The 12,639-nt window shown below is 40.3% G+C and overlaps 1 protein-coding gene across 2 annotated transcripts; it reads left to right on the forward strand.

Annotated features, from left to right (window-relative positions):
* Positions 1 to 1,212: 1,212 nt before the first annotated feature.
* Positions 1,213 to 12,404, forward strand: LOC139928527 (tensin-4-like). 2 transcript variants are annotated; one of them, XM_071921106.2, is made up of 13 exons: positions 1,213 to 1,268; positions 2,664 to 2,937; positions 4,408 to 4,750; positions 5,392 to 5,732; positions 5,853 to 5,948; positions 6,185 to 6,316; positions 7,122 to 7,214; positions 8,342 to 8,419; positions 8,630 to 8,692; positions 9,854 to 10,025; positions 10,179 to 10,247; positions 10,550 to 10,579; positions 10,939 to 12,404. In XM_071921106.2, the coding sequence occupies exons 2-13, from the start codon at positions 2,685 to 2,687 to the stop codon at positions 11,069 to 11,071; spliced, it is 1,803 nt and encodes a 600-aa protein (XP_071777207.1). In that variant the 5' UTR covers positions 1,213 to 1,268; positions 2,664 to 2,684; the 3' UTR covers positions 11,072 to 12,404. The 2 variants fall into 2 exon arrangements, with proteins under 2 accessions (XP_071777207.1, XP_078138951.1); XM_078282825.1 differs by having other exon boundaries at positions 1,216 to 1,268; positions 2,667 to 2,937.
* The last annotated feature ends 235 nt before the right edge of the window (positions 12,405 to 12,639 follow it).

Consider the following 12,639-nt stretch of genomic DNA (forward strand, 5'->3'; position numbering starts at 1 on the left):
CATCAACAGCAAGACTATGAAAGTAGTTTTAATAAGTGATTTATAAGATGATACAGATTTAGCCAGCCAAACTCCTAAGACAGGAGGTCGTTCCAAAGTCAGTGGCCTTCAAATATCTACCATGAAAATAGAAGTCGCACAGCAGAATTTAAAAGTGGGATCTAGTCCTTCTTTGTACAAGTTCTCCTTTGGTTCTTCATCGAGCCATTACAGATTAAAAAGGGATTAGTATGTTAGATATAGTTAGACGTTAGGCTGGGTACAGTAGTTTGGGTAAAATGTGGCCTAGATGTTACACAGCCTGTGCTGTAAATGGGAGGTTTCAGGTTCCATTCCCCATAAGGCGTCTGCCCGGTGAAATTAATCCCTATCACTGTTCTCCTGCTGACTCTATATAGTCTGTGATGCAAGATCCAGAACAAAGCCAGGTGTATCATCGGTTCTTTGGAAGGCACAGTGAAATAGACGATTCATAAGATTATTTATTTTCTATTTCTCAGTAAATGGCCTTTGGCTGACTATAAATGTCTGACTATGCTTCCGGTATTCTGATAACCAGACTGAGTGGGCCACACTCCAAATCAAATCAAAACACACATACACACACCAGTTGGACAAGAATAAGCCCATCAGCCTTAACTAGAATTAAATTTTGATACGCTTAAAGGACCCCTATCCTTTTGAAAACTGATTCAGTGAGACAACTTTAGTCATATTATAGATCCATGTACATATCTGATTTTCAGGGACAACTCCATTGTATGCATTTCAACCAGTTTAGATGGCAATTTAGTTGGTGGACCTTCAAACCATTTAATGAAAGAATGAACGATGTTGGGTTTAAGTGAATCACCATAACAAATATACATTCAGTACAATATGTGTGCAATATGGCAAATTTGATTGTAATGCATGCCCATGCACTCAGCCCACTCTGATCAGGATTCAACAAATGATCAATTTTCAGTTTCTATGTAACCATAGTCTTCAGTCATTCTTCCAAGTTACTCCAAGTTATTCTTACTGAAATAATATACCCTCCAGCCACAGACTTTACACTGTGAAATGAGATCATCTGACTTGCAGTAACTCAGACTACCGGAGCTACAGGCATTTGTGAGCCTAGCTGCTGATTGGCTCACAGGGGAAAGGGTTGGGAATCATTAATAAAAGCATTCAACACATGAACTGTCAAACTATTTAAACAGTGAACACTCTGGGACTTAGACACCACTGACACAACTGGATCGAGACCAGAAGAAAATAAGGTAAGATGACCTATCATAACCCTTCACAGATAATAAAATATATAAGGCATGCTATAAAAGTATATTTGTGCTGATGAGTAACACATGTTCAAACAGAAGTTTGAACATGGGTTTACAAGGGTCTGCAGCTATAAGTACCTATTTTTATTTTTATCTGATTGCTCACTTTCCATTATTACTATAAAGTAAGTCTTTCAATCATAAAACTGTTTTCTTAAATATATCAAAATTTGTCCAAAGAGTTGATTATTATGGCTGTAGATGTTAGCAAGGTCACAAAAAATTGCATTAAAGCAAACTGTGTGGCTCCAAATCTATGTCTATGTTTATTTCTGAAAATCTGAATTACTCAAAAGTGACATTATAGCTCATATGCCTACCATATTCCTGCCACACTATACTAATCTTGACTATGTTAAAACCTGAGATAGTTCTTAAAGGGAGAAGATCATTTCATCTTAGTAACCCAAGTTTTATATGCAATCAGCTGAATTTTGTCTGTAGACTACTTGCTCATGCAAAAGTTACCAAAAATATCAAGGCCTGTTGTCGGACAACACTAGTGTTGTCATGGTAACCATCAGCAGTAGGGTGACTCACTGAGAGACACACCTTGGGGTTGCCGTTAGGGACAGAGCATGTATGGCCTGATCATCCCAAACGTTACACACCCTTCCTCTATCCACGCTGATATCAGCATGAAAGCAAGCCATTTGCTCAGGCTGTGTCATTATTCCGTAAGCTTTTTTTTTTGCATGGATTGAGAAATCCATGAGACGCCTTGGGGTACAGTAGTCCATTGATAAGGCAAAGAGAGTATAGTAGTAATAAGTAATTGCATTAATAGTCTTAAAGACACTATGACATGGCGCTGGATCAGTGTTTCATAAACACAGTATCGCATGTATTTTAAATGACCGGCTATTAAGATGACTTTATTGACCATAACAGCAATAACGTTCAAGTAATTTCTAGCTTCAATCCAATGAATGTCAGCATGCCTGGATCGAGTTTAGATGAAATGTTTTATATGAACCCATTTCACTTTAGATAACACTGTGTATGATTCCACTGAAAAAGCTCAGTCTATAAAATCTACTAACAGTTCCTATTAAAATGTCACAGCTGCTGTTGTAAATATTACCAACTTGTTGCTTTACTCAATCAATAACAATAAAGAAATTGAATCATCATGTTTATGAATGGTGCAAAATACAGTGAAATACAAACTAGGTATTCATGTTCACTCATGTATATATGAGTATCTGGGAAAAGGTTATGTTGGCACTGTTTTGCAAAGGGAACAAAAGCAAGTTTGTTATTCCACTGAAGCCAGTGTAACTGATCTCTCTGAAGACTATCTCACCATTGTATCCATGTCTTTGTTTGCCCCAGAAGACTGAGAGTTCTCCTAACATGATGCTTACAGCTGGAGACATGTCCCACAGGATGCCCAATCACGTTCTGAGAGTGGGTCAAAGTATCTGTGTGGACTCTGCTCAGAACACAGTGAATCAACGTCCCAGTGTCACAGAGTCCAGCGAAAACCACAGTGACTCTGACCTCGACATCTCTTTGGATAACCTCAACCAGCTCATCCTGGAACTGGATCCGACATTTGAACCCATCCCGATCAACAAAAGCCCCTCGTGCATCAGCCCGCCTACAGGTGCAGTATGGCAGGAGACACACAGTTAAATACGTGAATGGTGTAGCACAATGCGTAAACACTACTAGAGTTAAAGGATCATTGCCCACGGGGCCACCTATGCTAGAAGCTAAATGCAGACATGGTACTATTACTTAATAACCAAAATCTGGAAATCTGTTGAATGATGCTCCCATCTAAAAGGTCAATAGATTAAACACAGGAGGCCAGCCACCTTGAGCAGGTTTCCTCTCATAAAGAGGGCGGTAAACTTCCACAGGTGTGACAGAGAACACAATAAAACCAGAATCACCCATATAAAGTTAATTGGACTCACAGCCTGGGGCTTTGGAAATTCACGCATTCTTTCACATTGATTTAATTCTTCACCACGGGGTGATTGCACCACTTTGGCTGCTCTGGGATTATTTCCCAGACTAAGTACCACACCCTGTACATCGCAGGCTAAGACAGAGACAGAGACGTTCACCATGAGTCGACCAAGGTGACAGTCACTCAGTGCTGCTCTGATCCGTCAGTGTACACAAGAGTCACCACAATGTATCAATGGATTTCATGCAGCTTATACATGTTGGAAAAATGTAAGTTGGCTTGTTAAGTCTGTGTAAATGAATGCCATGTTAATTTTGTGGAACAGTACTGAGAAATCAGACAAAACAAAGTAAAATTGCATCACTACTCATTATTATGTGCCACACAATGTACAAATAAATAGAGATTTCATTATTAGAACACTAAAAGACAAAATGTGTGGGCTGTGTTAATGTGTAATCTTGCCAAATGTTTTTTGTTGTAACACAGTCTTTACAGTAACTACACTCATAGACAGATTTTCCCATTTCTGCCCAAGCATTAGTCATTATTATGTAACTTGACTCAAATGGCTTAGCCACCCCTCTGGCTCATGCACTGACCACAGGCTGCACTCTTTGCCTGAGGGCATAAACTCATTCACTAGTGCCCGTCAATACAAAGAGGCAGACAGATCCTAAAGACAGCAGTGAACAAGAACAAGTTGGAACTCCTCTAGGTGATTTTGTATTATCGCAACAGCAGAAATGCAGTATTCAAGGCATTTGGGTAAGAAGGAATGGCCTGGGTTGGGACTCTGAGCAAGCAAGTACCTGCATGACATGAAGAAATGTGAATGTCTTTATCAGGTGAGTTATAACTCTGGTGTGTTTACAGACTGAGGCCAAGCCCATCTTGCTAACACAGAACCAAGCCATAGAGGAAAGGGAAATAGGATTCTGTAGGTTTGTATACACGTAAAAGAACACGTGTCTCTGTGATTTTGGTTCTGAATATGGCTAATGAAAAGCCAATCTACTGAACAAACACCACGATTAAAGAACATTCATGTTATTTTTAGGGGAGTTGGGGAGTTTCACATCCTCTTAAATGAGTGCATGGCATTGCCGCAATATCCTGTTTCAGTGTTTTTATTAATAATTGTCTCTTCCTCCTCAGATGACTCCTCCTCAGATGAAGATGTCTCCAACTGCGTGCTGGTCCCTAGAGGATGTTCTCCTTGCTTCTCGCCCTCCATGGTCCCATCCCTGTCACCCAGTATTCCCATCCCTGCACAGAGTGGTCGTAGCTGCAGCCCCCAAGGCTCGCTAGTCTTCTCAGGCTCTCCTTCATCCTCCCGGCCCCCATTGCCATGTGGCAGTGTTCATCGGCGAATTCCCTCTCCAAGGAATGACATAACCTCCCCCCAAGGACCCCTGCGCATGTCACACTCCAACAGAAACAGTGCCACCTCGCTCCTCTCCACGTCTCCGGGCTCAGACACCAGCTACATCCTTGGCAGGTACAACTCACAGTCAATTAAAGCAATGCTTGTCGTCAAAGAAGCCTTAACGATATGTCTTATTTGTGCTGCAAAATCTCATAAATCTCCAACAAGTTAAGAGGGCCAATTAAAGGGAATCAGCATTGAATTTAAGAGTTCACATGAGCTTTTTCTGCTACCATAGGGGCAGTTCAATCAATATTTATGAACACCTGCAACTCTTTCCAACACAGTGAACCAAGAATATGTGATGGCATATCAATCAAATAGCTGCTCCTCTGACAATGAATGGGAGACTTTGTGGACTGAGATGTTTGAGATTTTACATGGAAAAGAACGTTTTATGGCAGTAGTTACAGCCCTAAACCAGAAAATGTACCCACATCCCCAGAAAACCACTTTGTGCACTCAGTTTTTCCATTGTTTTATTTCATTTTCCATTGAGCTCTATGTAATGTTACAAATTAGAGGCTGGGACAAACTCTTCTCTTTTTTCTGCACATAGGGTACCACAGTTAATGTTTACTAATGCAAACTAAATTGTCCAAGGGCATAGGACAACAACATGTTTTAATACAGAATTTAGAGGTATTTCCTGATGGTTTATAGACACCAACTACCAACTGGAGCTACAACCTATCCTCTTCTCTCTTGCATAGCTGCCTGTCCTTGGCCAGTGAAGATGCCGAGTCTCCAGAGTCCCTCCTCATTCGCACCCCTAGCCCCTTCAGCGATGGGTCCCAAACGAGGACCTTTGCTACCAGGCAGAGCCCGGACAAAATTTCGCCAACAAAGCCTTCACCGATTGATCATTTCCAGGAGCTCCACAACAGAGGAACACATAGCAGTCCTGCCTCATTGGCTGGGTCCTTGACAGATATCCCTGTGCTGCTCGTCAATGGGGCACCAGACCCAGACTTTAGCCACCGCCCTCTAACACCAGACATGGCCTTCACACAGACCATCCAGATGTCCAACTCCAAGCCATCTTCTCCTAACAGTGAGTCTTGATGTTCTATCATACTGACAACCGACTTGTCTCTGTTGCTGGGAGCGAGGCACAGCATTTGACTGCTGTTTGCATATTTGACCCCCCCTTCATATTTTCATTGTTGTTTAGGTTTCCAAGCCCAATTCCATGGCAGTCAGCCCTCAATGAAGTTTGTCATGGACACCTCTAAGTTCTGGTTCCGCCCGCATATCAACAGAGCGGAAGGTGAGGATCTCAAAATGCCAAATAATTCATTTAAGACAAGCTGCAAAGAATATAAAGACATTTGTTCAAATAGCTTAGTAGAAACTAGTGTGAAGTGCTAAAATTGCCCGTTTGTATTTCCCCTATGGGTATTTTTTTGTTTTTACAGGGGCAGTGTTGTGCTGCAGAATAGGTCTAAACACAGTAATAAAAAAAACTGTCTCTGAGCAGTTTCTGTGATGTGTAATTCATTCTAGCTGAAGCCCTGCTGAAGGACAAGGAGCCAGGAACCTTTGTGGTGAGAGACAGCACGTCCTACCGAGGCAGCTTCGGACTGGCTATGAAGGTGGACCAGGTGCCCACCATCTTCTCTCCTACAAGCCCTCCAGGTAATCCTATACTAGTCAGTATAAGATGGTTTTCTACCTTACCTTATGACTCTTTTGGAAGCATGATTATAAACAGCCACACATGCATGATTAGAACCAGCCACAGCATATTTAGGTCAGCATAGATACACATGTGGCTAGGGGGTGTTCCTGAATACCGGCTACCACAACTACCACCATAACAGACAAACAACCTGAACACAGCATAGCATAGCGCTGCTGTCTTCATCTGGACCTGATAGGAGTAGGGAATCACTTACCCAACTCTGCTGACTTGAATGGGCATGTCTGTGGACATCTAGCTATCTGTGGTGAGGCAGGAGACAGTACTGTCATTTTTTCCACCCACAGTGCGCACTGTATAAACACAAAAGAAAACCAATTGTTTATGTCACTGCAAGCAATCAAAACAGAAAAATGGATCTCACTCACGAAACAATCTTGAGGCTTGCTTCATTTGCAGTTTTATTTGTTGTTTTTTAATTATTACATGAATGCACAATTTGTGAGACATGCACAACACAGATGTTTTGGCACTAAGGCGTTCCTCAGTGTGCAGGCTCTGAATACTTTTGCTGCTACAGTTTGCTACTGTAGGCACTATGAACCATGAGGTCAGTTTTGCGTGAGCAGAGCTAACGATCAACAAACAAAGCTAATAGTAATGTGTCTGCTACATCACACATGTACATTAGTTTCACTGATTGAAGCAAACAATGTGTCTGCTATATCACACATGTACATTAGTTTCACTGATTGCAAACAAACTGCCTCTTTCCTGACATTTTAACTTTTTTCACAACAGGAGAGAGCAGTTCAGAGGCAATCCGGCACTTTCTTATTGAATCGTCACCCAAGGGCGTCCGCATCAAAGGCTCTTCTCAGGAACCATACTTTGGTAAGTATAAGGCTTCAACAACTACTTAATTGCACATCATTCAGACTCTGTCAAACTCACTTACAACTCAATATGAGCACACATCCTGGTCTTGCTGATGTCTGCCAAGCCAGACTTGAGTCAGCCATGTCTCGCCTCCTGGGATGTGGGTGGACAGTGATGGGCTGGGCTGTTTCTTTTTGAGGGCCTCTTAAAGGTATGAGCTCATAGGGTGTGCTCTCACACTCAGATAGCCATTACTCTTGTGGCTTTATCCTGGTTCTCCACTTTCTTATCAGGGCCTGTTTGAACACGTGAGAATGAGACATATGAGTACACAAACCAACTGATCTGCCTCCACAGAAATCCATGTTTGACATAAATGGAAATCATTCCATCAAACTACTCCAGTGTTTCCTTGCATTCATTTAGCTGCGGTGGCCCTGAGCTGGAAAATTCCCCCACTGCTAGAAAAATGTAAATACAATGAAAACTCAAAACATCTAGCCTAAAAGCCCGCCCCCAATTTCAATTACAGCACAATAGTTAATATATCATGATATAAATATCCAAATAATAGACATTTTTAAACTGCAACACCTATGGGAACTGATCCTGGAATGATCCCAGGAGTGAACCTGTTTTTTTTTTTTTAAAGCAAAATTACCTCCCACACCCAACATCTACAAAAAACAACAGGAAACTCTGTACTGCAATCATATACAAGAATATATGTGGTGTTTCAAGCAGGCTAGTCAACTGACATCAGCCATAAGCCAAGGTAAGGTCAATTTGGCAGTGGCTGGTATTGTGTACTCTCTGGCAGGTAACCTACCATCACTTACAGGTCCTTTTCTATTCTTAAACATTTTGTTGGCTAGTAAAATACTGAAATTGGTGGGTGTGTTTAGGCTGGTGGACAAAAAAAGTAAATGCCCTGGCCTGCCCTGTACAAAACTGATATGTGTGACAGCATGTACAGAAAGTAGGAGTGAAATACTTCCCTAAGCGAGGCTGTAAACATACTGGTATCATGGTTCAGCTGACACTCATTTCTGCCCTATTGTGGTGTGGTCTAGCAGTAGACAATATAAGTTTATATAAGATAAATATGCTTAACCCAACCTATGGTTTTGTCATTTTCACAGGTAGTCTCTCTGCCCTGGTATTCCAACACACCATTACTGCTTACGCTTTACCCTGCAAATTACTGCTCCAGTCCCTTGGTAGGTCTTTATTTGAAGGCAATGTGTGTGTGCGAGAAACAGAGAGAGAGAGAGAGAGAGAGACAAAGAGAGAGAGAGAGAGAGTGTGTGTGTGTATGAGAGAAAGAGAGAGAGAGAGAGATAGTGTGTGTGTGTGTGTGTGTGTGTGTGTGTGAGAGAGAGAGAGAGAGAGAGAGGATCAAAACCTAACCAGTGTATTTGCCCACGCAGATCTGGGAACAGGAGAAGAGAAAGCAAACGACAAGACATCTTCAGAGGACAAGAGTAGAACTGGTGAGATACAGTTACAGTAGGCTTAAAACTACACAAAACACATCATACTCTTACCTCATCTTCTGCAGTCATAAACATTACTGGTCTACAGCAAAGTATTTCAAGAGGTTGGTTGGCTTAAAGAGCTTCCTAATCGTGAACAACCTGCCTCTACTAGCTAGCGGTAGATAGCTTATAGCTAGCTAGGCTCACACACCTCCTTGGTGGTTCCCAAACTGGGGTCACCAGGGGTCGTTTAGACGGTTCCATAGGGTCCCCAAATGAGAAATACTTACATTTAAATATTAACCCTTTTAGTCCATAGAAGTTGGTTACGGGTTGACTGTTTTGGCCCTAGGTTTCAGTCTCCCCACTGTTTTCACCCCACCTAGCTTTATGGGCCAGGTCATCTAACCACAAAAACCTCACATCATGGGTTTCCTTGATCAAACGAGGGTCGATAACGGGAAACGAAAACCTCTAAAATACAAATAAAAAAAATAAAGGAGTAATATATTTCAGATACTGGCAGGTTAGTTTTTTTCTTTCAAATATGGTGTTGTAAATTGTCTGGTCCCTCCTTTCTTTGGACAGGTAAATTAGGTCCAAAACCTCATCCCTCGAGTGCCAGACCATACTGCAATCAATCAATCAATCAATCAATCAATCAATAATACAATAAACAATAAATAAATTCCATATATTTAAAGACATATACAAAATTTTGCCCAAAAATAGTTTTAATAGTTTTTTAGTTTTTACACGTAGATAACTTAAATTCAAAATATATTTTGGGCACTCAAAATATATTTAGAATGAATGTCATCAATATATACAAATACATATGTTTGTCAATTTTTTTAATATTTTGAGCCACAACATATTCTGAAGTATATATGAAATATATGTATGGGAGTGACATGTATGTTGACAAAACGTTCTCTCATGACCAACTACTATAGTATGCATGATAGTTGCACTGTGTAACCAAATAGTACAAATCCCCACATGTAATTTGGGTTAGTCGACTAATAGTGCAGACTTGGAAAGGGCTCTACTTAGTGAAAATTAGTTTTTAAAAGTGTTTTATATCCATTTATAAACTGTGTGTACTGTGCATTCACTCACCATTTCCCACAATACTATATAACTATTTTAATATACTGTATGTCTTTTCCATAGCTTGCAATTTCGTCTACCTGAATGCCGTCCCCACCGAGATGCTGACAGGACCTTGTGCTGTGCAGAAGGCAGTGTCCTGTACCTTTAACAAGAACCCCAGTGCCATCACACCCACCATAGTCAACCTGAAGGTGTCCACGAAAGGTGTAACACTGACGGATATTAACAGAAAGTAAGAAAAGTCACATTCTCTTAACCTGCTGCTGAGATTTTATTTAGAATTACAGTATCATAAGGGGGAAAAATGGCATCGTAATATTTTCATTTCAGTAATTGCAACATTTTAGTAAGTTTGATCACTTCTAACAATCCTAATTCTTCCCAGGCTCTTCTTCAGACGGCATTACCCTGCTCATCTGATAAGCTACAGTGGTGAAGATCCAGACAAACGACTGTGAGTAGCCTTGAGTCCTATGGCACCTTTAGCAACATGTTACAGAATCGAAGGGCTTCATTACAAAATGCCACATATCCATTTTGGAAAAGAATATTGTTACCTGATGTTTACTGGTCAAATGGTTACATCCGCTTACATGTTACTACTCTGCAAGTAAAGGGCTCATGATAGCTAATAACTTCATTAATATTCCATAGTGAATTTTACATTCATGCCAGCAATCACTTTGTCAGAGCAATTATCTTTTCCAACAAATCTCACCTTTTTAATCTCAACCTTTGTCTCTTTTACTCTCACAGGTGGCTGAAAGGTTCCAATTTCGGAGCAAGGTAATTTTTTTTACTGTTTTTATCAGATTACGCTGTCAGAATGATCACCTTTACCTCATCAGCACCATCCTAGCCCATATATTGACATTTTATAAGTGAGACGAATAATACCGGATGTTATAACTTGTATATGATCGCTGAAGTACTTTGTATCCTAGCCAAAATCATTTACTCACTACTGTCTTTATTGCAAGTCTTTATTGTTAATGCAAGTACCTATAATAAAGCCCTACTAGGTTTCAATCTCGCCTGCACATTCATATCTTTTATTCTTCCGTTTAGTGAATGGGTATTTCATGTACATCTTATTTTATGCAAATGAAATCTAATCGAGATCTAATCTTTCATCATCTCTACAGGATGTTCGGCTTTGTGGCGAAAGGTGCCGAGGCTGGCAATGAGAATGTGTGCCACGTCTTTGCAGAATATGACGCCCTCCAGGCTTTCAACAAAACCAGCGAGTGTATTCAGGCTGCCATCACCAAGCCTTAACCACAGCCGGTCCAGAGAGGGGCAGAAGGACTGAGATGACTTCAAACAGCTTGGGCTGTCGCGGGCCTAGTGTACATTATATGTGTTATACTGTCCATGCACTGTCTGTACATTGTTTTCTCACAGTGTCTCCAGGTGTCTCCGCTGGTTTGTCTAAAGTGTTACTATTGCCTTTGTTACACTGGACTGGAGGTCTGGCTCATTGGATTACAATGCAAGCAAAGTCTGATCTGGGACTGTTTAAACCTGCCCAGTTTATGCATCAGATGATAAAATTAGCATTAAATAGACAAGTGTGACTGCAGCATATATGAGGATACATGGGACTGAGGAGCTATCAAGCAAAAACATAACAGACTGGGGATCCAACAGCTCACCATGCTCTGGCACACTACAGCTTAAAAAAAAAAAAAAAAAAGATCTTACCAATTTGTGAAACTTGGTAAATATGACCAACAATAGTGATGTAAAAGTAGGAAACCATTTAGTTTGTTAAAGTATAAAATGATGAGACCAGTACCTCATGTATAGGTTGGGATGTTGTAATTCAGTTGATTTGTCTTAACATAACAGTCCAATATACTATATATAGCAGTCTTTCTTATTGTAGAATGATTCTCATGGAAAGTGAGGTATTACGTCTGTGATAGCTAATGCTAATGTAGCGATAAGAGATATGGAAGGTTCTGTTAATAGACGCAGAGAAAAGCTACTGAAATTTGGTCATGTCATTTGATTTAATTTCACTTTATAGCAGAGACTTTTCAACTGTCCCTGCTGTTTGCTTTAGAATGTATTTATTTTGCTGCACTAAGTGTTTAAAGTCATTAAGGCCCAATGGCATAAATGAGGATCTGAATCTCACTTGTTTCCTGTGATATATGGGGGCCTTTCTCATGCCTGCGTAGGTTTGGTTTTTGTATATACAGTATATATATATATATATATTTTTTTTTTGTAGAGCAAGACTCTTATTTTGAATGTGTTCCTCCTTGTTTTTCTGACCTGATTGTGGGGAACTTTGCTATAGTCTCTGTACCTTCTGGGTATGGATTAAATTGACCTGTTCTCATTGGCTACTTAAAGCACTTGCACCAGGATGGAAAGTGTGAATGCAGCTGCTACTAATTGTTTCATTTATCTGTGAAATTAGCACTGATGAAAGCATATAGCTGAAACGTTTGCTCCTTAGTTCCTTTGTATATATTTTTCACTTGGCACCTTTAAGTTGGGCACTTATGTAATAAATGAGTTTTTCTGAATCTAAGTAACTAACTGTAAAATTTCTATTCTGTATATTCATGTACTTGTACTTTTTCAAATTGTGATGATGATAAACAGTAATAAACATTTTTATGTATAGTTTGTGTGTGTTTGTGTGTGTGTGTGTGTGTCTTAGAGAATGAAAAAGAAAGAGCATTTTATCTCTCCCTTTGCTACCTCACCATCAAAGCTCATCTGTAAACAAGGAAGAGCTTGTGGTGAAATGCTTTGTCTTGTAGAAAGCACGTAAAACCACATCATTTACATCATTCTAATAAAAAAAAAAACAACACACCAGACTGCAC

The sequence above is a fragment of the Centroberyx gerrardi genome, chromosome 3, assembly GCF_048128805.1.
Source record: "Centroberyx gerrardi isolate f3 chromosome 3, fCenGer3.hap1.cur.20231027, whole genome shotgun sequence".
Lineage (NCBI taxonomy): Eukaryota > Metazoa > Chordata > Actinopteri > Beryciformes > Berycidae > Centroberyx > Centroberyx gerrardi.

Coding starts and splice junctions, on each gene's coding strand:
- LOC139928527 (XM_071921106.2), top strand. CDS start 2,685: ATGATGCTTACAGCTGGAGACATGTCCCACAGGATGCCCAATCACGTT. Junction 2,938..4,407: donor GTGCATCAGCCCGCCTACAG/GTGCAGTATGGC, acceptor CTTCCTCCTCAG/ATGACTCCTCCTCAGATGAA. Junction 10,580..10,938: donor GGTTCCAATTTCGGAGCAAG/GTAATTTTTTTT, acceptor TCATCTCTACAG/GATGTTCGGCTTTGTGGCGA.